General features: G+C 36.0%; 1 protein-coding gene and 1 long non-coding RNA gene across 2 annotated transcripts in view; one reads left to right on the plus strand and one right to left on the minus strand.

The window, feature by feature from the left end:
- The window catches only part of PPP1R9A (protein phosphatase 1 regulatory subunit 9A), a 403,588-nt gene that overhangs the window by 119,241 nt on the left and 258,573 nt on the right, over nucleotides 1–25,774 (minus strand). The window contains exon 5 of the mRNA XM_023226677.3: nucleotides 17,635–17,739. Within this exon, the coding sequence (XP_023082445.2) occupies nucleotides 17,635–17,739 (105 nt within the window). The remainder of the gene's footprint in view (nucleotides 1–17,634; nucleotides 17,740–25,774) is intronic.
- Nucleotides 3,237–24,362, plus strand: LOC111552450. Its single transcript, XR_002734635.2, has 3 exons — nucleotides 3,237–3,275; nucleotides 4,719–4,843; nucleotides 22,621–24,362. It is a non-coding gene; the product is annotated as an uncharacterized LOC111552450 (long non-coding RNA).

The raw sequence follows: 25,774 nt of genomic DNA on the forward strand, positions 1-25,774 counted from the left end.
TTTATTATACTTTAAGTTCTAGGGTACATGTGCATAACGTGCAGGTTTGTTACATATGTATACATGTGCCATGTTGGTGTGCTGCACCCATCAACTCGTCAGCACCCATCAATTCATCATTTATATCAGGTATAACTCCCCAATGCAATCCCTCCCCCCTCCCCCCTCCCCATGATAGGCCCCAGTGTGTGATGTTCCCCTTCCCGAGTCCAAGTGAGCTCATTGTTCAGTTCCCACCTATGAGTGAGAACATGCGGTGTTTGGTTTTCTCTTCTTGTGATAGTTTGCTAAGAATGATGGTTTCCAGCTGCATCCATGTCCCTACAAAGGATGCAAACTCATCCTTTTTTATGGCTGCATAGTATTCCATGGTGTATATGTGCCACATTTTCTTAATCCAGTCTGTCACTGATGGACATTTGGGTTGATTCCAAGTCTTTGCTATTGTGAATAGTGCCGCAATAAACATACGTGTGCATGTGTCTTTGCAGTAGAATAATTTATAATCCTTTGGGTATATACCCAGTAGTGGGATGGCTGGGTCATATGGTACATCTAGTTCTAGATCCTTGAGGAATTGCCATACTGTTTTCCATAATGGTTGAACTAGTTTACAATCCCACCAACAGTGTAAAAGTGTTCCTATTTCTCCACATCCTCTCCAACACCTGTTGTTTCATGATTTTTTAATGATTGCCATTCTAACTGGTGTGAGATGGTATCTCATTGTGGTTTTGATTTGCATTTCTCTGATGGCGAGTGATGATGAGCATTTTTTCATGTGTCTGTTGGCTGTCTGAATGTCTTCTTTTGAGAAATGTCTGTTCATATCCTTTCCCCACTTTTTGATGGGGTTGTTTGTTTTTTACCTAGGAATCCAACTTACAAGGGATGTAAAGGACCTCTTCAAGGAGCTACAAACCACTGCTCAGTGAAATCAAAGAGGACACAAACAAATGGAAGAACATACCATGCTCATGGATAGGAAGAATCAATATCGTGAAAATGGCCATACTGCCCAAGGTTATTTATAGATTCAATGCCATCCCCATCAAGCTACCAATGAGTTTCTTCACTGAATTGGAAAAAACTGCTTTAAAGTTCATATGGAACCAAAAATGAGCCCGCATTGCCAAGACAATCCTAAGTCAAAAGGACAAAGCCGGATGTGTCACGCTACCTGACTTCAAACTATACTACAAGGCTACAGTAACCAAAACAGCATGGTACTGGTACCAAAACAGAGATATAGACCAATGGAACAGAACAGAGTCCTCAGAAATAATGCCACACATCTACAACCATCTGATCTTTGACAAACCTGACAAAAACAAGAAATGAGGAAAGGATTCCCTATTTAATAAATGGTGCTGGGAAAATTGGCTAGCCATAAGTAGAAAGCTGAAACTGGATCCTTTCCTTACTCCTTATACGAAGATTAATTCAAGATAGATTAGAGACTTAAATGTTAGACCTAATACCATAAAAACCCTAGAAGAAAATCTAGGTAGTACCATTCAGGACATAGGCATGGGCAAGGACTTCATGTCTAAAACACCAAAAGCAACAGCAGCAAAAGCCAAAATTGACAAATGGGATCTAATTAAACTAAAGAGCTTCTGCACAGCAAAAGAAACTACCATCAGAGTGAACAGGCAACCTACAGAATGGGAGAAAATTTTTGCAATCTACTCATCTGACAAAGGGCTAATTTCCAGAATCTACAAAGAACTCAAACAAATATACAAGAAATAAGTCCACTGTTTCTTTGTTGACTTTCTGTCTTGATGACCTGTCTAGTGCTGTCAGTGGAGTACTGAAGTCCCCCACTGTTATTGTGTTGTTGTCTATCTCATTTCTTAAGCCTAGTAGTAATTGTTTTATAAATTTGGGAGCTACAATGTTAGGTGTGCAGCTCCCAAATATGTTTAGGATTGTGATATTTTCCTGTTGGATGAGGACTTTTAAAATTATATAATGTCCCTCTTTTGTCTTTTTTTAACTGCTGTTGCTTTAAAGTTTGTTTTGTCTGATATAAGAATAGCTACTCCTTCTCACTTTTGGTGTCTATTTGCATGAAATGCCCTTTTCTGTCTCTTCAAGTTTATGTGAGTCTTTTATGTGTTAGGTGAGTGAAGGCAGCAGATAGTTGGTTGGTGCATTCTTATCCATTCTGCTGTTGTGTTTCTTTTAAGTGGAGCATTTAGGCCATTTACATTCAAAGTTAGTATTGAGATGTGAGGTACCATTCCATTCATCATGCTGTTTGTTGCCTGTGTACCCTGGCTTTTGTTTATTTTTTAACTTGTGTTTTTGCTTTATTGGTCCTGTGAGATTTCTGCTTTAATGACGTTTTGTTTTGATGTGTTTCCATGATTTGTTTCAAGATTTAGAGCTTCTTTTAGCAGTTCTTGTAGTGGTGGCTTGGTACTGGTGAATTCTCTCAGCATTTGTTTGTCTGAAAAAGACTGTATCTTTCCTTCATATTTGATGCTTAGTTTCACCGGACACAAAATTCTCGGGTGATCATTGTTTTGTTTGAGGAAGCTCAAGATTGGGCCCCAATCCCTTCTAGCTTGTAAGGTTTCTGCTGAGAAGTCTGCCATTAATCTGATAGGTTTTTCCCTTACAGGTTACTTGGTGCTTTTGTCTCACAGCTCTTAAGATTCTTTCCTTCATCTTAACTTTAGTTAACCTGATGACAATGAGCCTAGGTGATAATCTTTTTGCAATGAATTTCCCAGGTGTTCTTTCTGTTTCTTGTATTTGGATGTCTAGGTCTCTAGCAAGGCCTGGGAAATTTTCCTCAATTATTCTCCCAAATATGTTGCCCAAACTTTTAGATTTGTCTTCTTCCTCAGGAATGCTGATTATTCTTAGGTTTGGTGGATTAACATAATAATCCCAGACTTCTTGGAGGCTTTGTTCATATTTTCTTATTCTTTTTTCTTTGTCTTTGTTGGATTGTGTTACTTCAAAGATCTTATCTTCGAGCTCTGAATTTCTTTCTTCTACTTGTTCAGTTCTACTGCTGAGATTTTCCAGAGCATTTTGCATTTCTATAAGTGTGTCCAATGTTTTGTGAAGTTTTGGGGTTTTTAAATTTATACTATCTATTATATTGAATATTTATCCCTTCACTTCTTGTATCGTTTTTTGGATTTCCTTGCATTGGGCTTTGCCTTTCTCTGGTGCCTCCCTAATTAGCTTAATAACTAACCTGAATTCTTTTTCAGGTAAATCAGGGATTTCTTCTTGGTTTGGATCCATTGCTGGTGAGCTACTGTGATTTCTTTTGTAGGGTCAGGAGGTGGTATTAAAGAGCCTTGTTTTGTCCTATTACCAGAGTTGGTTTTCTGGTTCCTTCTCATTTGGGTAGCCTCTGTCAGAGGAAAGGTCTAAGGCTGAAGGCTGTTGTTCAGATTCTTTTGTCCCATGGGGTGCTCCCTTGATGTAGTACTCTCCCCGTTTTCCTATGAATACGGCTTCCTGACAGTGAAGTTGTAGTTTTTGTTATCTCTCTTCTGGATCTAGCCACCCCACAAATCCACCAGGCTCTGGGCTGGTACTGGGGGTTGTGTGCACAGAGTCCTGTGATGTGAACCGTCTATGGGTCTCTCAGCCATGGATACCAGCAAAATATTTGGGGTGTCTCCCGGGTCCTGCAGGAGAAATCTGCTTCCTTCAGAGGGTCTGTGAGTCCTCTTGGGTTTTCTGATTATTCCTGCAGTCGTTCTGGAGCTAAAATTCATGATGAGAGCCTATATATGCTGCTCTGTCTGTCCAAGTCACAGCTGCAACTTAGTCCTGCCTCCTGTCTGCCATGATCCCAGCCTATATTTTCTTTTATGTATTTTAACCTTTTACAAAAAAGATAAATATTTAAGACCCTCAGATTAATTATTTTCTATTGTTATAATTCCTAGAAAATTGTAACCATCAGAAGTTATATGGTTCCCTGTCAAAGTCATTAAATCCATATGCTAGGGATAAAAGTAAAATGAATGCATAGTTATTGATCATAGGTAGCAGATACTTTCTTGAAAGCATTTAAAGTTTAATGTGAAAGACACTGAAAAGCAAACATATAAATCATTGAAAATTTCTTCAAATTGAAACAAAATCTCTGTCTTATATCAAACTTTGCCAAATTGCTGACAGTACCAGAATGATTGTCTGGAGTTAAAAAAAATTCTAATCCTTTTTCCAGAGTTCACTCTTTCAAATGCTTTATAATTACAATGTCTTTTAAGTTTTGTTTTGCTTTTTTGTTGTTGTTGTTGTTTTTTTAAGGCAAAAGGTTATAGAATATTTTAACTTTTATATATAGAAGGAAAATAGTTAAACTTCTCACCATCCTGGTCAATCTTTCCTAAATAGTCTCAGGTTTTTCAGGATTCTTAAGTTGGGTATGCAACATAAATTAAGTTATAGTGTGGTATAGCATTAATCTATCTGCCCATTATCTGTCCGCCTGACCGACCATCCATCCAGATCCATCCACCCATCCACCCATCCATCCATCCATCCATCCATCCATCCATCCATCCAACTAGTTATTGATCCCTACTATGATAGGCTGCCTCTAACATAGACCCAAGTGATCCTTGACTCCTTATATTTAAGTCTGAATGTAATTATCTACCCTTGCATGTAGGCTGGACATATTAACTCACTTTTATCAAATAAAATACAGAGCTGACGGGATGTCATTTCAGATTTTAGGTTACAAAAAGATGGCAGATTGCATCTTGGGCACTCTCTTGCCAGTTTTCATGTGGTGAGAGGCCTGGCAGAGGGGCCCAAATGAGTTCACTGGGAAGTGGATCACAGAAACCATGAGGTAATAAAAGTTAGTTGTTTCAGGTCACTGAATTTTATAGTAATATGTTATACAACAATAGGTACATGAACTATGCCAGTGGTCAACAAGACAGGCAAGGTCCTGCTTATAGCTGTAGACTCAAGAAACATGAGTTTTCAAAAATTATGTTACAAATCCATGTTTGATTAAAAAATCAGATGCAAAAAATTGTACATAAAATATTATTTTCTGGTAAAAAGTCAATAATAATATTTTAAAAATAAAAGTACACAGCACCACAAAATCTTGAGATTGTTATTGAAATTCACATTGATTACATCTGCCTTTGTTAAAGAGACACAGTCCTTTTCACATCACTATCACTATCAACGATAATCAATTTGTATAGTGCTTTTTAAGTTAATGATAGCTATTATCTCACATTTTAAAATTCAATTTTAGAGTTCAAACTATATATGTTAAAACTGATCAAATTTAAGTTGTATAATCTGAGTAGTTTTGATAAATGTATACATAGCTGTGTAACAAACACAGTAATCAAAATATAGAACATTTTCATCACGTCAAAAATGGTCCTTCCTTCTTGTTTGCAGACAATTCCCTCCCTTCATTTGTGATTCTGAGCAATCATACATCTGCTATTACCATAGTTTTGTATTTTCCAGAATTTTATACAAATGTATTCAAGCAGTATACAGGCTATTGGCTTCTGGCTTCTTTTACTCAGTATAATGGTTTTCAGAGTCATACATGGTATTGAAAGGATTGGCAGTTTGTTCCTTCATATCACTGAGAAATATTTCACTATATGGGATATAATATAATTTGTATATCCATTTATCAGTTAAAGAACACTTGAGCTGTTTCCAGTTTTTAGTTATTATGAAAAAGCTGCTATGAATATGCAAGTATGAGTCTTTATATAGATATATGTTTTTATTGTTCTTGAGTAAATAGCTAGGTGTGGAATTGCTGGCTGGTATAAGTGTAAGTCTAACTTTGTAAAAACCTACCAGATTGTTCTGCAAAGGGGTTGTGCTATTTTGCATTCCGATCAGCAAATAAATGTGAACCTCAGTCCGTATGCTTGTCAGTGCATAGTGGTATCAGTCTTTTTAATGTCGGCCTTTTTAACAGGTGTACAGTAGAATCTCATTGTGGATTTAATTTACCTGCCCCTAATAATTAATAACGTTAAGCAGCATTTAATGTTTAATGGTATATCTCCTTTGGTGAACCGTCTCTTTCAGTGATTTGCACATTTTAGTAGGATTTGCATGTTTAAAAACTCTGTTATATAGTTGATATAATAATCTTATTGAATTATGAGAGTTCTTTATCAGAAAATTGTTTTACAGATATTCATTCTGTGGTTTGTTTCTTCATTTTCTTAAGGGTATTTTGTAGCAAATGTTTTAAATTTTGATGCAGTTTATCATTATTTCCTCTTACACTTTTTGCTTTTGTGCCCTAAAAAATCTTTAAATTGTTAAATTACATTAAAACATTTTTTTCATTCATTTAGAGGGTATATAAGCATATTTGTTACATGGATATATTGTGTAGTGGTGCGGTTTGAGCTTCTAGCATACTCATCACCTTAACAATGAACTTTGTGCCCAATAGGTAATTTTTCAACATTCACCCTCCTCCAGTTCTCCTCTTTTAGAGTCCCCAATGTATATTACCTATAGTGTTTCCCTCTGTATGTCCGTGGATACCCACGTTTAGCTCCCATTTATATATGAGAATATGAGGTGTTTGATTTTCTATTCCTGCATTATTTCACTAAACCTAAAATTACAAAGATTTTTGCCTGTTTTCTAGAAATCTTAGTGTTCTAGATGCTGCGATTTGGGTTGTGTTCAGTTTTAAGTTAATTTTTATATATACTGTGAGATGAAGTTCAAGGCATTTTTTTGATTTTTTGTTTTCATTTTGTTTTCAATGAGACTATCTAATTTTTCCAGCACCATTTGCTGAGTAGACTATAATTTCCTCCACTGAATTACCTTTGTACCTTTAAAAATCAATTCTTTACATCTGCGCAGGTCTGCATTGCAAATTTCTATTCTGATCCATTAATCTATATTACTATTCTTATACCTCAGCCAGACTGCCTTGATTAGTGATGTTTTCAGGCAGGGAAAGTCCTCCAAACTTTTTTTTTTAACGAAAACATCTACAAAATAATCTTCTAAAATTTTTACTAGGGTTATGTTTAATCTACAGACTAATTTAGGGGACATTGAAATCTTAACAATATTGAATATTGTAATACATTGAACATGGTCTACTTCTTCCCTCATTTAAGTTGTCTTCACATTCTGTCAGCAATATTTTGTTGTTTTAAGTGTGGAAGTCTGCAATATACTGTTAGATTTACCTTTAAGTATTTAATATTTTGGATGCTGTCATCAATGTTATTTTCAATCTGAATTTTCGATTATTCATGTTGATAGTATATAGACTGATTTCTGCACATCAACTTCATCTTCTGTAACATGACTGGACTGTTATCAGTTCAAGTAGCATCTTTTGTAGATACCTTAGGATTTTCTACATAGTAATCTGTGTATAAATGACAATGTTGCCTGTGAATAAAGAGTTTTACTTCCTCCTTTTCATTCCTTGGGCTTTCCATTAGTTATTACTGTCTCAGGGAACTAGCTATGGCCTCTGGTACAATCTTGAATGGAAGTAGTGAGGGTAGAGATATTTGCATTGTTCTTAATACCAAGAGAAAAGCATTACGTCTTTCACCATTAAGTGTGTTATTAGTTGTAGGTTTCACTAAGATCCTATTTATCCCACTGAGGAAGTTCCCTTCCATTTCAAGTTTCCTGAGAGCTTTTTTAAAAATTCTACATCTGTTGAGATGAACAAATGACTTTTACCTTTATCCTATTAGTATGAAAACTTCCATGGGTTGATTTATAAACATTAAATCAACCACACATTCAAACAATAAATGTCACCTGGCTATTGGATTTATAACCCAATTTGGATTTCTGTATCTACATTTATGAGGAATATTGGTTTGTGATAGTTTGTATTTTAATGCCTTTTAAAAATTATACCATCATAGCAACATTGGCTTCATAAAAGTAGTTGAGAAGTACACCATCTTCCATGTTCTGAAAGAGTATATGTTGAATTGGTATTATTTCTCCATCTAATGCTTGCTAAGATTCACCAGTGAAACAATTTTCTATTTAAGAGGATCTTAAATCTAAACTCATCTTCATGTATATGCATAAACAATTTTTTCTTGAGTGGGCTTTGGTAATTTTTCATAGCACTGTCTTCCAAAAAATTTAAACCATTTAAGTCTGTCTTGTTGTATTCACTGGCATAAAGTTCTTCATAATATTGGTTAATCCTTAAAATATCTGTGGAATATGTAAGTATACCTTCTCATTCTAACTTGTGTTTTTGTTCTTTTTATATCAAACAAGTCTGACTAAAGATTTACCAACTTTATTTATCTTTTCAAAACTGACTTTTAAAATTCATTTTGTCTAATATCAATATAACCACACTAGTGCTCTTTTGATTAATGCTAGCATGATCATTTTTTTTCTATCCTGTTACTTTTAACCTATTTGAGACTTACTTTCTAAAAATCTAATATGACAATCTCTGCCTTTAAATTGGTCATTAGACCATTTACATTTAAGATAATTCCCGATAAGTTTGGGTTTAAAGCTATCATTGTGCTGTTAGTTTTCTATACATCACTTCTTGTTCCCCTGTATTCTTTTTCTTTATTTTTTGCATTAAGTACTTTTATAATTATGTTTTATCCTTTTTGTATAACTCTTTACTGGTATAACTCTTTGCTGGGGTTTCTTCAGTGTTTATTTATGTCTTATAGCATACCTCTTCAATTTATTTCAGTCTGTCTCCAAGTAGTATAATACTACATCATGCATAGCATAATCGCCTTACAAAAGTATACTTCCATATTGTCATAAAAGCCAACATGCTATTGTTCTAAATTTTACTTCTCAATGTTATAAATCTCAAACAACACAGTCATGTCCTTTGTTTTAAAAAGTTAATAATCCTTTAAATTTTTTTTTAATAATTTCTATTTCTCCTCATTTCCTTGTGTAGGCCTAGAATTTCATTTTATATTATTTACATTATTAAAGACTTCCCTTAACATTTCTTATAATAGCATCCTCCAGGTAATGAATTATTTTAGCTTCTGTATAGAAGAAAATCTTCATTTCATCTTCAATTTTGAAAGCTATTTTCTTGAGTATAAAATTCCAATTTTTCTTTCAAAACTTTTAAATTATTACTCACTTCCCTTGGTGATGTATTATTTCTACTGCAAAGTCTACTCTATTCTTATCTTTGATTCACTGTACACAATATGTCTTTCTTCTCAGAAGGCTTTTATAATTTTCTTCTTTACTACTGATTTCAAGTACTTTGATTATGATATCTCTTCATGTAGTTTTCATCATATTCCTTCTGTTTGGGATTTCTTGAATGTCTTGGATCTGTGATATTATAAATCTTAAAAATTTAATCAAATTTGAAAAATTTTCAGCCATTATCTGTTCAGTTATCTTTTCTAGCACCTCTCTCATCCCAATCCTTTGAGATTCCAAAAGTGTACATTAGTAGCTTATAATTATGCCACAGCCTCTTGAAGTTCCTTTCCCGTCTTTTATTTCTGTGTTTAAATTCTGATACTTTCTATTGTAGTATGTCTTAAAATTAAGTAATTTTTTTATTCTGCATATTTGAATCTGTTATCCCATCCAATGTACATTTCATAACACACACGTTTCATTTTAGAAGTTGGAGTGGGACCTTCTTCTTTTTGTCTTTTGTGTATCTACTTATCACACTCAGCCCTTTTGCTACCTCATTGTATTTCTGAAATTTAATTATAATAACTATTTTTATGTTTTCATCTACTGCTTTTATTTATAACATTGCTGGATCTGTTTCAGTTAATTTCTCCACTGACTGTGGCTTATATCTTCCTCACTCTTTGCATGCCCAGAAATTGCTGATTGCATGCCAGATATAAAGATATTTTTTGTAATACAATAAGTATTCTTGAGTATTCCTCTGGGATAGTTAAGATACTAAAAAGCAAATCTTTTTGAGGCTTGCTTTTAAGGCTTTTGAATGTGGGATCAGAGCTACATTTAGTTTAAGGGTAACTTGTACTAATTTTTAAAATTTTTTATTGGTATAAACATTTGTACATATTTGTGGGATAAAAGTGACATTTTCTTACATGCTATACTGTGTAATGAACAAATCAGGGTATTTGGAGTGTTCATTCCGTCCACTATTTATCATTTCTATGTGCTGGGAACATTTCAAGTGCTCCGTTCTAGCTATTTTGTAATATACATAGGTTGTTATTAACTATGACCACCCCATTCTTCTACTGAACATTAAAACTTATTCCTTCTAGGGAACTGTATTTTTGCACATTTTAACTAACCTCTCTTCATCCGCCCACCCACACCCCTACACTCTTCCCAGCCTCTGGTAACTATCATTTTACTCTCTATCTCCACAAGATCAACATTTTTAGCTCCCATATAGGACTGAGAACATGTCATAGTTGCCTTTCTATGTCTGGCTTATTTCAGTTAACATAATGACCTCCAGTTCCCATCCATGTTGTTACAAATGACATGATTTCTCCCTTTTTTATGGCAAAATAGTATTTCACTGTGTATATATACCATTTTAAAAAATCCATTCATCCTTTGATGGACACTTAGGTAGGTTGATTCCATATCACTGCTATTGTGAATAGTGTTGCAATAAACACTGCGATGCTGCCATCTCTTCGATATACTGATTTCTTTTCTTTAAATAAATACTTAGTAGCAGGACTCCTGGATCATTTGGTAGTTCTATTTTTAGTTTTTTGAGAAAACTCCTTACTATTTTCCCTAATGACTGTATTAACTTATATCCCCAGCAGTGGTGTGTAAGAGTTCCTTTTTCTCCACATCCTTGTCAGCACCTGTTACCTTTTGTCTCTTTAATAACAGCCATTCTAATTGGGGTAAGTGGATATCTTATTATAGTTTTATTTTGCATTTCCCTGATGATTAGTGATGTTGAGCCTCTTCGCATATATCAGCCATTTCTAGGTCTTATTTTGAGAAATGTCTATTGATATCCTTTGGCCACTTTTTAATGAGATTATTTGTTTGTTGTTGTTGTTGTTGTTGTTTTTTTTAACTGTTGCATTGTTTGAGTTCGTTTAATAGTCTAGATATTAGAATCTTATTGAATAAATAGTTCATAAATATTTTCTCCCATTCAACAGGCCGTCTCTTCACTCTGTTGTTTCCTTTGCTGTGCAGAAGTCTTTTAGATTGATATAGTCCCGTTTATCTAATTTTTGTTTTATTGCCTGTGCTTCTGAGGTCTTAGCCATAAAGTATTTGCCTATACCAATGTCCTGAAGTGTTTCCTCTAAGCTTCCTTCTAGTTGTTTTGCCGATGTGGGGCTTACATTTCAGTCTTTAATCCATATTGAGTTGATTTTTATATATAGTGAGGGATAAGGGTCCAGTTTCATTCTCCTACAAATAGATAAGCAATTTTCCTAGCACGGTTTATTGAAGAGGGTGCCCTTTCCCCAATGTATGTTCTTGGTGTCTTTGTCAAAAATCAGTTGGCCATAAAGGTGTGAATTTGTTTCTGGGTCCTCCATTCTGTTTTATTGGTCTATGTTTCTGTTTTTATACCAATATCTTGCTGTTTTGGTTACTACAGCCTTGTGATACATTTTGAAGTCAGGTAATGTGATGCCTCCAACTTTGTTCTTTTTGCACAAAATCACTTTGGTATTTGAGCCCTATTTAGTATCTTACCAATAGATCCTATTAGGATTTTTTTTTTTCTTCTATTTCTGTGAAAAATGACATCGATATTTAGGCAGGGATTATACTGAATCAGCAGACTGCTCTGGGGAATGTGGTCATTTTAACAATGTTAATTATTCTGATCCATGAGCATGGGCGCTTTGTTTTGTTTGTGTCCTCTTCAATTTCTTTCATCAGTGTTTGTAGTTTTCCTTGTGGAGGTCTTTCATCTCCTTGGTTACATTTATTCCTAGGTATTTTTTTTTTAACTATTGTAAATGTGGTTGTCTTCTTGTGTTCTTTCTCAGCTAGTTCATTATTTTTGTATAGAAACACCACTTATTTTTTGTATGCTGATTTTGTAACCTGTGACTGACTGTACTGAATTTATCAGATCTAAGAGTTTTTTGGTGGAGTCTTCAAATTTTTCTAGATATAAGATCACATTATCTGAAAAGAGGGACTATTTGACATCCTCTTTTCTGATTCAGACACCTTTTAGCTGTCAGTTTGTCATATGTGGCCTTTATTACGTTGAGGTATTGATATGATTTGGCTGTGTCCCCACCCAAATCTCATCTTCAATTGTTACTCCCACAATTCCCACATGTCATGGGAGGAACCTGGTAGGAAGTTATTGAATTACTGGGACAGGTCTTTCCTGTGCTGTTCTTGTGATAGTGAATGGGTTTCACGAGATATGATGGTTTTAAAAATGGGAGTTTCCCTACACAAGCTCTCTCTCTTTGCCTGCTGTTATCCATGTAAGATGTGACTTGCTCCTCCTTGCCTTCCACCATGATTGTGAGGCCTCCCCAGCCACATGGAACTATAAGTTGACTAGATCTCTTTCTTTTGTAAAATGCCCAGTCTCAGGTATGTCTTTATCAGCAGCGTGAAAATGGACTAATACAGGTTTGTTCCTTCTATGTATGATTTGTTGAGGGTTTTTGTCACGAAGGGATACTGAATTTTATCAAATGCTTTTTCTGCATCGACTGAGATGATCATATAGCTTTTGTCCTTCATTCTGTTGATGTGATGTAGCACATTTTATTGATTTGCATATATTGAGCCATTCTTGTATCCCTAGGATAAATCCCACTTAATCATGGTGTATTATCTTTTTGATGTACTGTTGGACTTGGTTTGCTAGTATTTTGCTGAGGATTTTTGCCTCTGTGTTCACTGGGAATACTGGCCTGCAGTTTTCTTTTTGGTTGTGTCCTTATCTCCTTTTGGTATCAGGGTAATGCTTGCCTCATAGAAAGAATCAGGGAGAAGTCCCTCTGCTTCAATTTTTTGGAATAGTTTGAGGAGAACTGGTGTTAGTTCTTGTTTGAAAGTTTGCTAGAATTTGGCATTTAAGCCATCCGGTCCTGGACTTTGCTTTTTTTGGGAGAATTTTTATTACTGATACAATCTTGTTACTTATTATTGATCTGTTCTAGTTTTCTATTTCTTCCTGATTCAATCTTGGTAGGCTACATATATGTATCCAGAAATTTATCCAGTTTGTCTAAGTTTTCTAGTTTGTTTAATTTGTTTTATTTTTAACAATTCTTCCTTTAGCTTATCTATCTTCTCATAAATTTTAGTTATATACAGCAAGAAGCAGCTAGTGACACTTTCAACAATGGCTTAAAATCTTATGAGTTAAATGTCCCAGTGAATATTCTACGTTCCATATTACTAGAGGTAAGTTTTGTTAAATCTTCTGTCATTACAAAATGAAGACCATCTTTCTTCTTCAAATTTTCTTTCTTTTTTTTTTTTTTGAAATGGAGCTTCATTCTTGTTGCTCAGGCTGGAGTGCAATGGCGTGATCTTGGCTACTGCAACCTCTGACTCCCAGGTTCCAGTGATTCTCCTGCCTCAGCCTCCCAAGTAGCTGGGATTATAGGCATGTGCCACCACGCCTGGCTAATTTTGTGTATTTTTAGTAGAGATGGGGTTTTACCATGTTGGCCAGGCTGGTCTTGAACTCCCGACCTCAGATGATCCACCTGCCTCAGCTTCCCAAAATGCTGGGATTCCAGGTGTGAGCCACTGCGCCCAGCCCAATTTTCAATAACATTTATAGTTTTCTTCTTTAAGCCCTCACCAGCCTCCTCCTCACAGGCCATCAGTTTTCTCCCAACAATCACTGTAAGATCTCTTTGGCTTTTACTAATACTCTCCTCATAGTCCTTCCAGCCTCACTAACAGTCCAGTCCCAAAGCTACTCCCACATTTTCAGTTTTTGTTAAACTGCAGCCCATGTTCAGGTACCAAAATATGTGTAAGTTGTAGATTCTGATACAAATTACCCCAAAACTTATATAAACACTTATTATCTTCCATAGTTTCTGTGAGTCAAGAATTCAAGAGAGGCTTGTCTGTTCAATTGTGGCTTGGTGATTCTCACAATATTCAACCAGTTGTTAACTGAAGCTGCAGACACCTGAATGCTTCACTAAGGCTGGAAGATCTTCAAAGGTGCCTCCCCACATGGCTGGTTAAGTTAGTGCTGGCTGCTGGCAGGCTCAACGTCTTCCCTGTGTGGGCATCTTCAAAGGGGTAGTTGAAAGCATTCTTGATATGGCAGCTACATTTCCCTAAAATTGGTGATCCGAAAGAGCAGGGTGAAAGCCACAGTGCCTTTTATAACTTAGCCTCAAAAGTCACAGATCATTACTTCCAGATTCAAATTATCATACAGACTAGACAGGACTCAATACAGTAGAAAACCCAAAAGAGACTCAATAACCAGGAGGAGAGGATCAGAAGAGGATCAGTAAATGAATGCTACGGAGAAAATATGGTAAGTGAGATAGAGTGAATAGGAGTTTGGACAACATAAATATGAGAAAAGTTCATTCACTGAAGAACTGATATTTGAACTGAGACTTGATAAGGTGGAAGCAGCCAATTGTATGTCATGTGACACAGAGTTTTTCTGGGGGGAGGGAGCAAAGCAGGGAAGAGGGGCAGAAGACAGGGAATGGCACAAATAAAGGATAATACTTGGAGTATATTAAATTTGATTTGCCTTTTAGAATGTCATATAAGAAGTCAAGTAGGAAGCTGAATATACTATTCTTAAGCTCTGGGCAGAGAGAATGGAGTTAGAAGTAAAAACAGAAAACTGAGAATAAAGCATAGAACAGTTAAAATAGGCCATGCCTGAAAAAAAAACATGGTAATCTGGAAGAGGAAATTTAAGAAACTCTTATAGCATACTAGCAAAAATTCAAACAGATGGAGATCCTGAGAGAAAATAAGATTCTAGAGAATATGCCCAGAAAATCTAAGCCCCACTCAATACTGGTTTGAGAAGAGAGGCCAAAGACAATGCAAAAGAAATAAAGCAAATAACCAAAGCATAATAGAAAATTTCCCAAACCCAAGTCTTCAGACTGAATCCCAAGCAGAATTTCACAAAACCAAATAAACACAGATCTAGTTACAGCCTGATAAAAATTACAAAAACCCAATTATAAGAGAAAAAAATCCAAAAGAGGGGGTAAAAAAGAAAATACTATAAAGGATTACAAATCATATGAACATGAAACTTTTCATTACCGATTGTAAATATTAATAGACAATGAAGGTAATTGGAAATTAAAGCAATCAGATTCTACCATACATCTAATTTGAATAGTCAAAATCCAAAACCCTGACAACAAATGCTGGCAAGGATGTGGAGCAATAGGAATTCTCACTCATTACTGATGGGAATACAAGATGGTACAGCCAGTTTGAAGATAGGTTGGTGGTTTCTTACAAAACTAAACATACACTTACCACATGATATAGCAATTATGCTCCATGCTTGGTATTTACCCAGTAGAATAGAAAACTTATGTCCACACAAAAACCTGCACATGGGGCTGGGTGCAGTGGCTCACACCTGTGATCCTAGCACTTTGGGAGGCTGAGGCAGGTGGATTACCTGAGGTCAGGAGTTCAAGAGCAGCCTGGCCAATAGGGCAAAACCCCGTCTCTACTAAAAATACAAAAATTAGCTGGGCGTGGTGGCAGATGCCTGTAATCCAGTTACTTGGGAGGCTGAGGCAGGAAAATTGCTTGAACCCAGGAGGCAGAGATTGCAGTGAGTCAAGATTGCACCAGTGCACTCTAGCCTGGGTAACAGAGCAAGACTGTCTCAAAAAACAACAACAGAAAACAAAACAAACAAACAAACAAAAAACCCCTGCACGTGGAAGTTTATACAGGTTGAGCATCCCACATCAAAATATCTGAAATCCAAAATGTTCAGAACACTCAAAACTTTTTGAGCACTGACATGACACTCAAAGGAAGTACTCACTGGAGCATTTCAGATTTTGAATTTTCACATTAGGGATGCTCAGCTATTAAGTACATATTGCAGATACTTTAATATGCCAAAAAAAAATCTGAAATTGGAAACATTTCTGGTTCCAAGCATTTAACATAAGGGATACTCAATCTGTACTAGAGTTAAGCAGAACAAGGTCAATTTCTTTTTCCATGATAGCCTTTCATATATTTGAGAACTATAATTATGTCCTTCGTGAGGGTAGTGGTGAACAAAGCAGACTGAGGAAGCGAGAATGTGAAATCAGACAGACCAGTTAAGAAGACATTTGAAGACTTCTGAAATCTTTACAAGGAGAAAATAATAACACAAGATTATGCAGTCAACAGAGGGAAAAAAAGGGATGGCTATGGTTTCACGTAACTACAAATTCTTTTCCAACTGAGAAATGTTCTTATGAGTTGAATGTATATCTTACCTATTTCATTTTAAAATTTACTTTAAAGTCTAATGGACAGCTTCAAAACCAAGTTCTATATTGACATGGGAAAGTGCTCTTAAGAACACACAGTGATCTTCAAAATAACAATCACATTTACTGAATGGGCCCACCCACACAACTCAGAGAGCACCACGCAGTTTTGTAATTATTTTACACACTTTTCTCAGGACTGTGGATATTCTAGAAACATCAACATAGCACCCACAGAAGTAGTTTAGGTAATATTCCTTAAGGCATCCCTTTAGCATTAGAAGATGATTTACAGTTGAAAACGCCTAATGTCTAAAACTTAAATTAATGCTTCAGCAAAATAAGACAATAAGACTGCAATAATATCCTAATGTTACTGTCTATATAGCAATGTTAACTCGTTAATGTTTTCAGAGTATTTGGCAGTTTCATTTTGATAATGAGAACACCCAACCATTTTCATCATTACACATACTAAATAATGTTTCCTTAATGTTTCTTTCACAAGATGTATGGAAAAGTGTATGATATAAGCAATACTTAAGTAAGTAATGTATAAGCAAAAAAATACCTGATTTCAAACCTTGACTTCAACTAGCTCTAAACTGCTTTCTTACTTGTTTTCCAATATACAATATTCACAATCCCAAGGTTGAATATAAATTTCAAGGTCAAAAAAAAAAAAAAAAGCACCCTAAGTGCATTAAGTTGAAACGTTATAATTCATCAAACATTGGTCATGGCTGATTCCTTAAAATAATATATACATTTAAAAAATATACTTACCTTTATTCAACCTGATTGTCTAAAAAACATACAACATTGACCATATGTATAATCATTTCAAGTATTGTATAACTGTGTTCCTTAAAAAGATTTGGGACCTAATTCATATTTATTGAGGTTATAACTAGAAATTATATCTTCCTGGAAAACATACTATTTTAGAAAGATATGAAGACAAGCACTTGCACTTGTCTTCATATCTTTCTAAAATACTATGCTTTGTAATTTTAAATTTCATTTTCATGAACTAATTATAATAAAGGTGAAAATATTTAAAACTAAAAGCAAAGTTTTACTATTCAGGTAAAATTGTCATTGTAATTACATTTATTTGCAGGTTAAAGTATAGAAAATTAAAATTCAACTAAAGTAACAACATGGTGTATATTAGAAGACACATATTTACCTGACATTGCCCTTGGTGTTTCTGAGAACTGTTGCTGCAAAATTCTGTGTCACACCCACCAAGCTGATTCCATCCACTTCTACAATCTGGTCATTGACTTGTATTCTTTAGAAAGAGGAAAAAAATTACTCACAATTAATTTATGTAATAATCATTTCCAACAAATCAGTTGACAAAATATGTGATTTTTAAGATACTCTTTTTGATCCACAATCTATATTTTACATACAGTCAGTCCTGCTTTCTGTTATCAGTGGGTTCCACATCTGTGGATTCAACAAATTGTGGATATAAAATATTTTGAAAAAATAAAAAAAGTAGTACAATAAAAAGTACAAATTTAAAAACTTAACTATACAGCATTTGCATTGTATTACATATAAGTAATCCAGAGACGATTTAAACTATTTGAAAGGATGTACAGAGGTTATGTGTAAATACTATCTCTATACTATACTGTAAGAGACTTGAGCATCCACAGATTTTGGTATCCATTGAGGTCTAACAAAGAATCCCCTGTGAATTCTCAGGGATGACTACAGAAGCTCCAGATCTTAGTCAAACACTTAATGTTTTAAAAAGACTATTTCCATTAAAAACTGGGCAAAAGACATGAAGAGACATTTCTCAAAAGAAGACATACAAATGGCCAACAAACATAAAAAAATGCTCCACTTCACTCATCATCAGAGAAATACAAATCAAAACCACAGTGAGTTACCATCTCACACCATTCAGAATGGCTATTACTAAAAAGTTAAAAAAAACCAACAACAATAGATGCTGGGGAGAATGTGGAGAAAAGGGAATGCTTATCCACTATTGGTAGGAATATAAATTAGTTCAGCCACTGTGGAAAGCAGTTTAAAGATTTCTCAAAGAACTTAAAACAGAACTACCATGTGATGCAGCAATCCTATTACTGGGTATATATTCAAAAGAAAACAAACCTTTCTACCAAAGTGATACATGCATGTTCACTGCAGCACTGTTCACAACAGCAAAGACATGGAATCAACCTAGATGTCCACAAATGGTGGATGAGATAAAGAAACTGTGGTAGATATACACTATGGAACACTATGTAGCCATAAAAAAAGAATGAAATCACACCCTTCACAGCAACATGGATGAATTTGGAGGCCATTATCCTACGCAAACTAACACAGGAACAGAAAACCAAATACTGCACATTCTCACTTATAAGTGCAAGCTAAACATTGGGAACTCATGGACATAAAGAAGGCAACAATAGAAACTGGGGACTACTAGAGGGGAAAGGAAGAGAGGGAAACAAGGGCTGAAAAACTAAATATTGGGTACTATGCCTGGTACCTGGGTGACAGGATCATTCAAACCCCAAACCACAGCCTCACACAATATACCCAGGTAATAAACCTGCACATGTATCCCCTGAATCAAAATATAAATCAAAAAATAAAAATAGAGACTGTTTTAAAGGATAGAAAAAAGTTATACTAAATGGAGACATTCGGTTTACCAAACATCCATATTCCTATCACAAAAAGTGATAACTGCACATGATATATTTACATATTTATATCATTTTTGTCCTCAATAGCTGTACGTAAATCATAAGAGACCCAGCTGAAATATGCTTTGGGCCTAATACCTAGTCTCACAACACATCTATCTTCCCTAAGGAAAAACTTAACCAGGAATTACAGGGAATCCTTCCCATTCAAGGTGTACACTTCAAATATGTAATGCTCATTCATGTGCGTGTGTATACTTACATATACATATAAGTGTTTGTGTGTGCATTCATACTTATGTTTATGAACAGTGTATGTATTGATACTGTTTACTGTATAATACTTTTACATTTCCATATATATTTTGTATATATCACTTTTATTCTTCATAATGAAATACTTCAAACATGAGAATTGTAGTGAAATAGATAATAAACTTTCATGTACCCAATACCCACCTTTATAAAATCTTAGCATTGTGCTATATTTGAGTCATATTTTTTAGTTTTTGTTTTTGTTTTTGTTTTGAGACAGTATCTCTCTCTGTCACCTAGACTGGAGTGCAGTGGCGTGATCTTGGCTCACTACAACCTCTGCCTCCTGGGTCCAAGAGTCTCCTGCCTCAGCCTCCTGAGTAGCTGGGATTACAGGCGTGCACCACCAAGCCCGGCTAATGTTTTTTCTATTTTTAGTAGAGACGGGGTTTCATCATGTTGGTCAGGCTGGTCTTGAACTCCTGACCTCGTGATCTTCCCGTCTTGGCCTCCCAAAATGCTGGGATTACAGGTGTGAGCCACCACGGCCGGCCCGAATCATATTTTTTCTAAAGAAACACATTACAGAAAAGATGAAGTCCATTTATTATTTGTCTCTAGTTTTATTCCTTCATTGCTTATACAGAGGTAATCACCATACTAATTAGATGACAGGTTGACGGGTACAGCAAACTACCATGGTATATGTATACCTATGTAACAAACCTGTACATTCTGCACATGTACCCCAGAACTTAAAGTATAATAATAATAATAAAAGAATAAAGTGACTTTTCTATGTATTTTTTGAAACAGAATCTATATATATGTATGAATAGGCATAATTTATATACATTCACTTATTTTCAAAAATTATGAAGTATACCTCTCTTTCTGCAACTTAGTTTGCTTCATTCAGCATTACATTTGAGATTTAACCATGACTATAACTGTAATTCTACTGAATTTATTTTTACAACCATGTAGTATCATCTTTTATCAATATGCCAAAATGTATTTATTCATTATTTTGCAGCTGCACAATTGTGTTGTTCTCCATTTTAATTATAATACAATATTGCTGTAACAGTCAATTTCATACATGCATCCTTATGCACATGAATGAGTTTCTCCAGGATATATACACAGAAATAAAATCTCTGAGTCAAAGAAAAGAACATAAGCATTTTCAATTTTATTAGACATTAACAAATCTCCATGCCCTCAAGAATACTTGGTATGCTCAGATCCTTTAAGTACTGCCAATCATATAAGTGTAAACAGATAGCACAATGTGATTTTAATTGCATTTTCCTGATTACTAGTGTGGGTAAACATTTTTTCATATGTTTATAAGTCACCTGTCTACTTCCACAAATTGTCAAATCATTTTTTTTACCCATTTGTTACACTATTGTTGTTGGGTTGAGTGACTTTTCTTATTAATTTACATGAGATATCTTTATATATCTCGTATATTAGTATTTCCTAAAACATATTGCAAATACTTTCACCCTATCTGTAGCTAGTCTTTTTGTATTTCTTTGAAACATGGTGGTTTAGAGGAAAATAATTTTTTAAAGTATATCCACATTTGTAAATAGGTATTGTTTTCTGTTTTGTTTAAGAAGTACTTTTCTGCCCAAAGGTTATAAAAAGACTCTATATGCTCTTCCCTTTTTTGGGAGATGGGGGATGCAGTCTCACTATGTTGCCTAGGTTGGTCTCAAACTGCTCGTCTCAAGTGATCCTCCTGCCTTGGCCTCCCAAAGTGGATCACAGCTGTAAGCCGCTGCTTTGGGCCTATGTTTTCTTCAAAATGCATTAACATTCTGGTTTTCTATATTTAGGTAGTTATTCACCTGGAAATTTTCTAAAATTATAGTATGTGTAGGCAATCTAATTTTATTTTTTTCAAATATATAAACAACTGGCCAAACAACATTTACTAGAGTCCATTTTCCCCCAGAGTTAAGTAGTGCTATATATGTCAAGCTTTCAAATGTGCATCATCATGTTTGTAGGTTCCCTATAGGTTCTATTTATCTTTTTGTTTATCCTTGCATCAATATTACATTGTCTTAGCTAATAAAGCTTTATAACTAGTTTTTGCATTTCATAGGGCAATTCTCCTAAAATGGTTCATTTTCTTCAAATTTGAGTCATTCTCGATACTTTGCTCTTCCTAATTAGTTTTGGGCTTATTTACCAAGTAATATGAAAATATTTGTTATGGTTTTAATGAAATCAGACTGATTTTAAAGATTACCTTGGGGAGAACTGACAACTTTATCATATTGACTTTTCCCTTCAAAGAAAATTTGAGTGTTACCACAAGCACCCCTGGGTAAGAGCGGCATAAATCACATTTTGATCCCAAATGTTAAGAAAAGTTTTTCAAAGCTTGGAAATAAGGTCAAAAGTAGGGCAACATATTCTTTCAATGTCATATGAAGGCACTGTTTAACAGATCCACATCAGGATAATTCAGGGAAATGGACTTATTTGATTCACTGTTTACTACTGATTAAAGGTTCTAGTTATAGCAGCAGCCACTCCAGATGGCCTGCCACTGCCATCAGGCCGACTGCAGCAGGGAGGTGCCGCCGAGGCTACATGCTCCATGGAGCTCCAGGCAGCAGGGGACAAGCATAAGCCCTTCTCCTTCTGAGGTGGGGTGGGAGCTCCCCGGGTGCAGCTGCAGCTGCTCAAATTGCAGCTGCAGACCTGGGCCTCTGGCTCCATGGAAGAGGCAGGAGCCTCACCTTCCTGGGAAGGGCTGCAGGTGCCCAAGCTGTGGCTGCAGAATGGAGCTTCCCTGCACTTTTGGGGGACCAGGAGCAGGCACGAGACCCACTCCCCTAGGGTCACCGCAGCAGCCCATATTGTGGCTGCAGACCCAGGTATCCCTGCACTCTGTGGGGGAGGCGGTAGAGCTGAGAAGGGCCCCCTGCCCCTGCAGGCTCAGACGTACCTGCTCCTGCTGCTTGGCTTCTCCCTGCTGTGGGTACCTGCTCCCATCTTGGAGCAAATTGGGGCCAAGCCCATGTGCCATGAACAGCAGGGGGAGGCAGACAGATACCTGGGCAGAAGGGGGCAGATCTCTGAGAGAAGGCCTGAAGCCTGGGGACAGGACTGCCAGTCCTGCTGATTTGGAGGACAAACTCATGGTGGTTTTTCCTGGGTCCTCCCATGGCTGCCCATGGACCAATCAGCATGCACTTTCCCTCTATTAGGCCTATAAAAGCCCCAGGCTCAGCCAGAGCACAGCAGATAATGGGATGACCAGCTGCAGAAAAGAGCTACCCTTTCTGCTGACAGCAGGAGATGTCCCAATAACCAGTAGAAGAGAGGAGCTACCCATTCTAGGGCCTCTTTTCTGCTGAGAGCTTCAGAAACCTGCAGAGACATTGAGACTACCAGCTTGATAGCACAGTGGAGCAATCCACACCAGGGCCGCCTCTCTGCTGAGAGCTAAGAAGACAATGGGATGACCTGCCTGCTAGGAGGAGCTTCCCTCTCCAGGGTCTCCTTTCTGCTAAGAGCTGAACACTCATCAGGACACCCTGGCTGTGGAAAGGAGCTACCATCTGCAGGTCTCCTGTGTGCTGTTCTATTGCTCAATAAAGCTCCCCTTCATCTTGCTCATCCTCCACTTGGCTCTGTACCTCATTCTTCCTGGTTGCAGGACAAGAACTCAGGACCTACCGAATGGCAGAGCTAAAAGAGCTATAACACAGGGCTGAAACATGCCCCTTACTTGCCACACTGAGGTCAAAGAGAAGGAGAGAAGAGCGGTGCCTTCTCAGGCAGCCCAGACCTGAGAGCTCCCTGAGCCAGGGTTGTGACTCCCTCTTTGGGATCCTGTGGTGCCTGGTATCTCCAAGCTACCAGGTGCCACTGCATCTCCCGGTGCCAGCTGGGGAAGCTGCCTGCAGTGCACCTCGTCTGGCCACAGCCTCATAGATAGCCAGTGCCTGTGCCAGCACCTCTAACTGCCCATCCCATTGCAGCAGCCAGCATGTGTGATTGCACAGTGGCTGAACCCCATGCTCCCTCACACACCCCTTGCCACTCCATGCCTGACTTGCCCTTGGCAGGTATGGGATCCAGGCCAGTAGCGTAAGCCAAGTACAGCCTGCCAGGCCGAGTGGGCAGAACAAGCCCAGCGGGCCTAAGCAAGACTTGGGCAAAGACATCACCAGACAGAAAAGCAATACCACAAAGATCTTGTGACACTAGGCATAGTGAAGTTCTTTATTAATTTGTAGATTTTTATCCTGGAAAATTCTAATATTTTCAACTATTAAAAAGGATAATCCCAAAAATAATGGTTTATTGTCATGTAAAACATTAACTAGATTGTATGTATCTTAGCTATATTATTCTAACATAAAATTCATTAACTTGTCTTTAAGAAACTAGTTCCTAAAATGCACTTTGAACCATATTTATAATCTCATTAGTCCTCTACTTAATTAGGAAGTGGAGTAAAATATTTGATATTATTTTCTTTTTATGTTTACAAAAGTCACCATTTAAATTCTTTGAATATTAACATGTCATACTTTTGGAGGATCCACTGAGACACTAAAGTGGGTTCATAAAGACAACCAAACTGTGATAGCACAGAAATGTACTTCAGGAGCTGTTTAGGAGGGACTTCTTTGCTTTCTCCTCAAAGTGATTCTCAAAAAGCAATAGAGTATTGGTGCAGTGGCTAACGCCTACAATCGAGCACTTTGGAAGACCAGAATTGTTTGAGTTCAGGAGTTCAAGACCAGTACAGGAAATAGTGAGACCTTGTCTCTACAAAAAATACAAAAATTAGCCAGGTGTGCTGGCATGTGCTGTGCTTTTTGTCTAGCTACTTGGGAGGCTGAGGTGGAGGGACTGCTTGAAACTGGGAGGCCAAGACTGAAGTAAGCCATGATCCTGCCAGTATACATCCATATGGGGGAAAGAGCAAGACTGTTTCAAAAAAAAAAAAAAAAAAAAAAAAAAAAAAGGCAATAGAATTTTACCTTTGCTGTGATGCTAGTCCACTACAAGTTGGCTTTTTTCTTTAAATTTTGAATTTTTCATTTTCTTTTCTAGTTCTTCACCATTTTGGTTCTGGATATAGTTTCCACTAGAAGATGATAATGATGATAATGATAATCCCCATGCATAGCATTAATAATTGGGAATGTAATTTTATAATCTGAACTTTAGAGACCTCTGTTAAGATTAAAGGGATTTCTTGTCCTTCATATGAGACATGAAAAGGAATGAGAGTTGCCATTTTTTAAATTCTTTGTTTCACTATTTGTACATCCAAATAATTTCATAAAACATTTTATAACTACTAGAAGGGAAAATAATCCTTTGAAATCTTAAACAGTGAACTTTGGTGTTTCCTTGATTACCTAACCTGTTGCCGAGACTGTATAATTAAAGCTACAAATTTCATTGTGCTGCTATAACTCAGAAGTCATTCTCTCTCATTATGTATGAAGTATTTTCCTAAGAAGAGTATTAATAAATAAGACTTAGAAGTCTGAATTTTCAGGAGCTAAGATATAATTGGTTTACATAGTATAAGAAGTTCATGAATCTATAGTAATATCTAAATAAAACTTCCAATGTACTAGTAATTTAGGGGAAAAAATTCTTCTTACAGGATCTGCTAGCAGATTACAAAGATTTTAATTTATGAATCTAAATTCATGCAATAAAAGTGAATCTTTGTAGACTATGTGTTAAGCCACAAAACAAGTCTCAACAAATTTTTAAAAAATGAAATCACATCAACTATCTTTTCAGACCACAATGGAATATAACTAAAAACCAGTAACAAGAGAAACTTTAAAAAAATGTACAAATACAAGAAAATTTAAAAATATGCTCCTGAATGAACACTGGATGAATGATGAAATTAAGAAGCAAATATAAAAATTTCTTGAAACAAATGAAAATGGAAACACAACTTACCAAAACCTATGGTAGACAGCAAATGCAGTGCTAGGAGGAAAGTTGATATCCATAAACTACTACATAAAAAAAAGATACAAAGAAAAAAAAAAACCACAACTAAAAATAAGTAGGAGGAAACATATAATAAAAACTAGAATTAAACAAAATGGACACTAAAAAAGACAACAAAGAAAAGTATAAGATCAAAATAAACACAATCAGAAATAGAAAACAGATATTACAACTAATACCACAGAAATACAAAAGTTCATCAAAGACCATTATAAGCAACTAAATCCTAATGAACTGGAAAGTTGGAGGAAATGGATAAATTTCTGGATACACATATATAGCTTACTGAGAGTGAATCAGGAAGAAATAAAAAACTGGAACAGATCAATAGTAAGTAATGAGATTGATTCAGTAATAAAGACT

This window comes from Piliocolobus tephrosceles, chromosome 8 (genome assembly GCF_002776525.5).
Source record: "Piliocolobus tephrosceles isolate RC106 chromosome 8, ASM277652v3, whole genome shotgun sequence".
NCBI classification, from domain to species: domain Eukaryota; kingdom Metazoa; phylum Chordata; class Mammalia; order Primates; family Cercopithecidae; genus Piliocolobus; species Piliocolobus tephrosceles.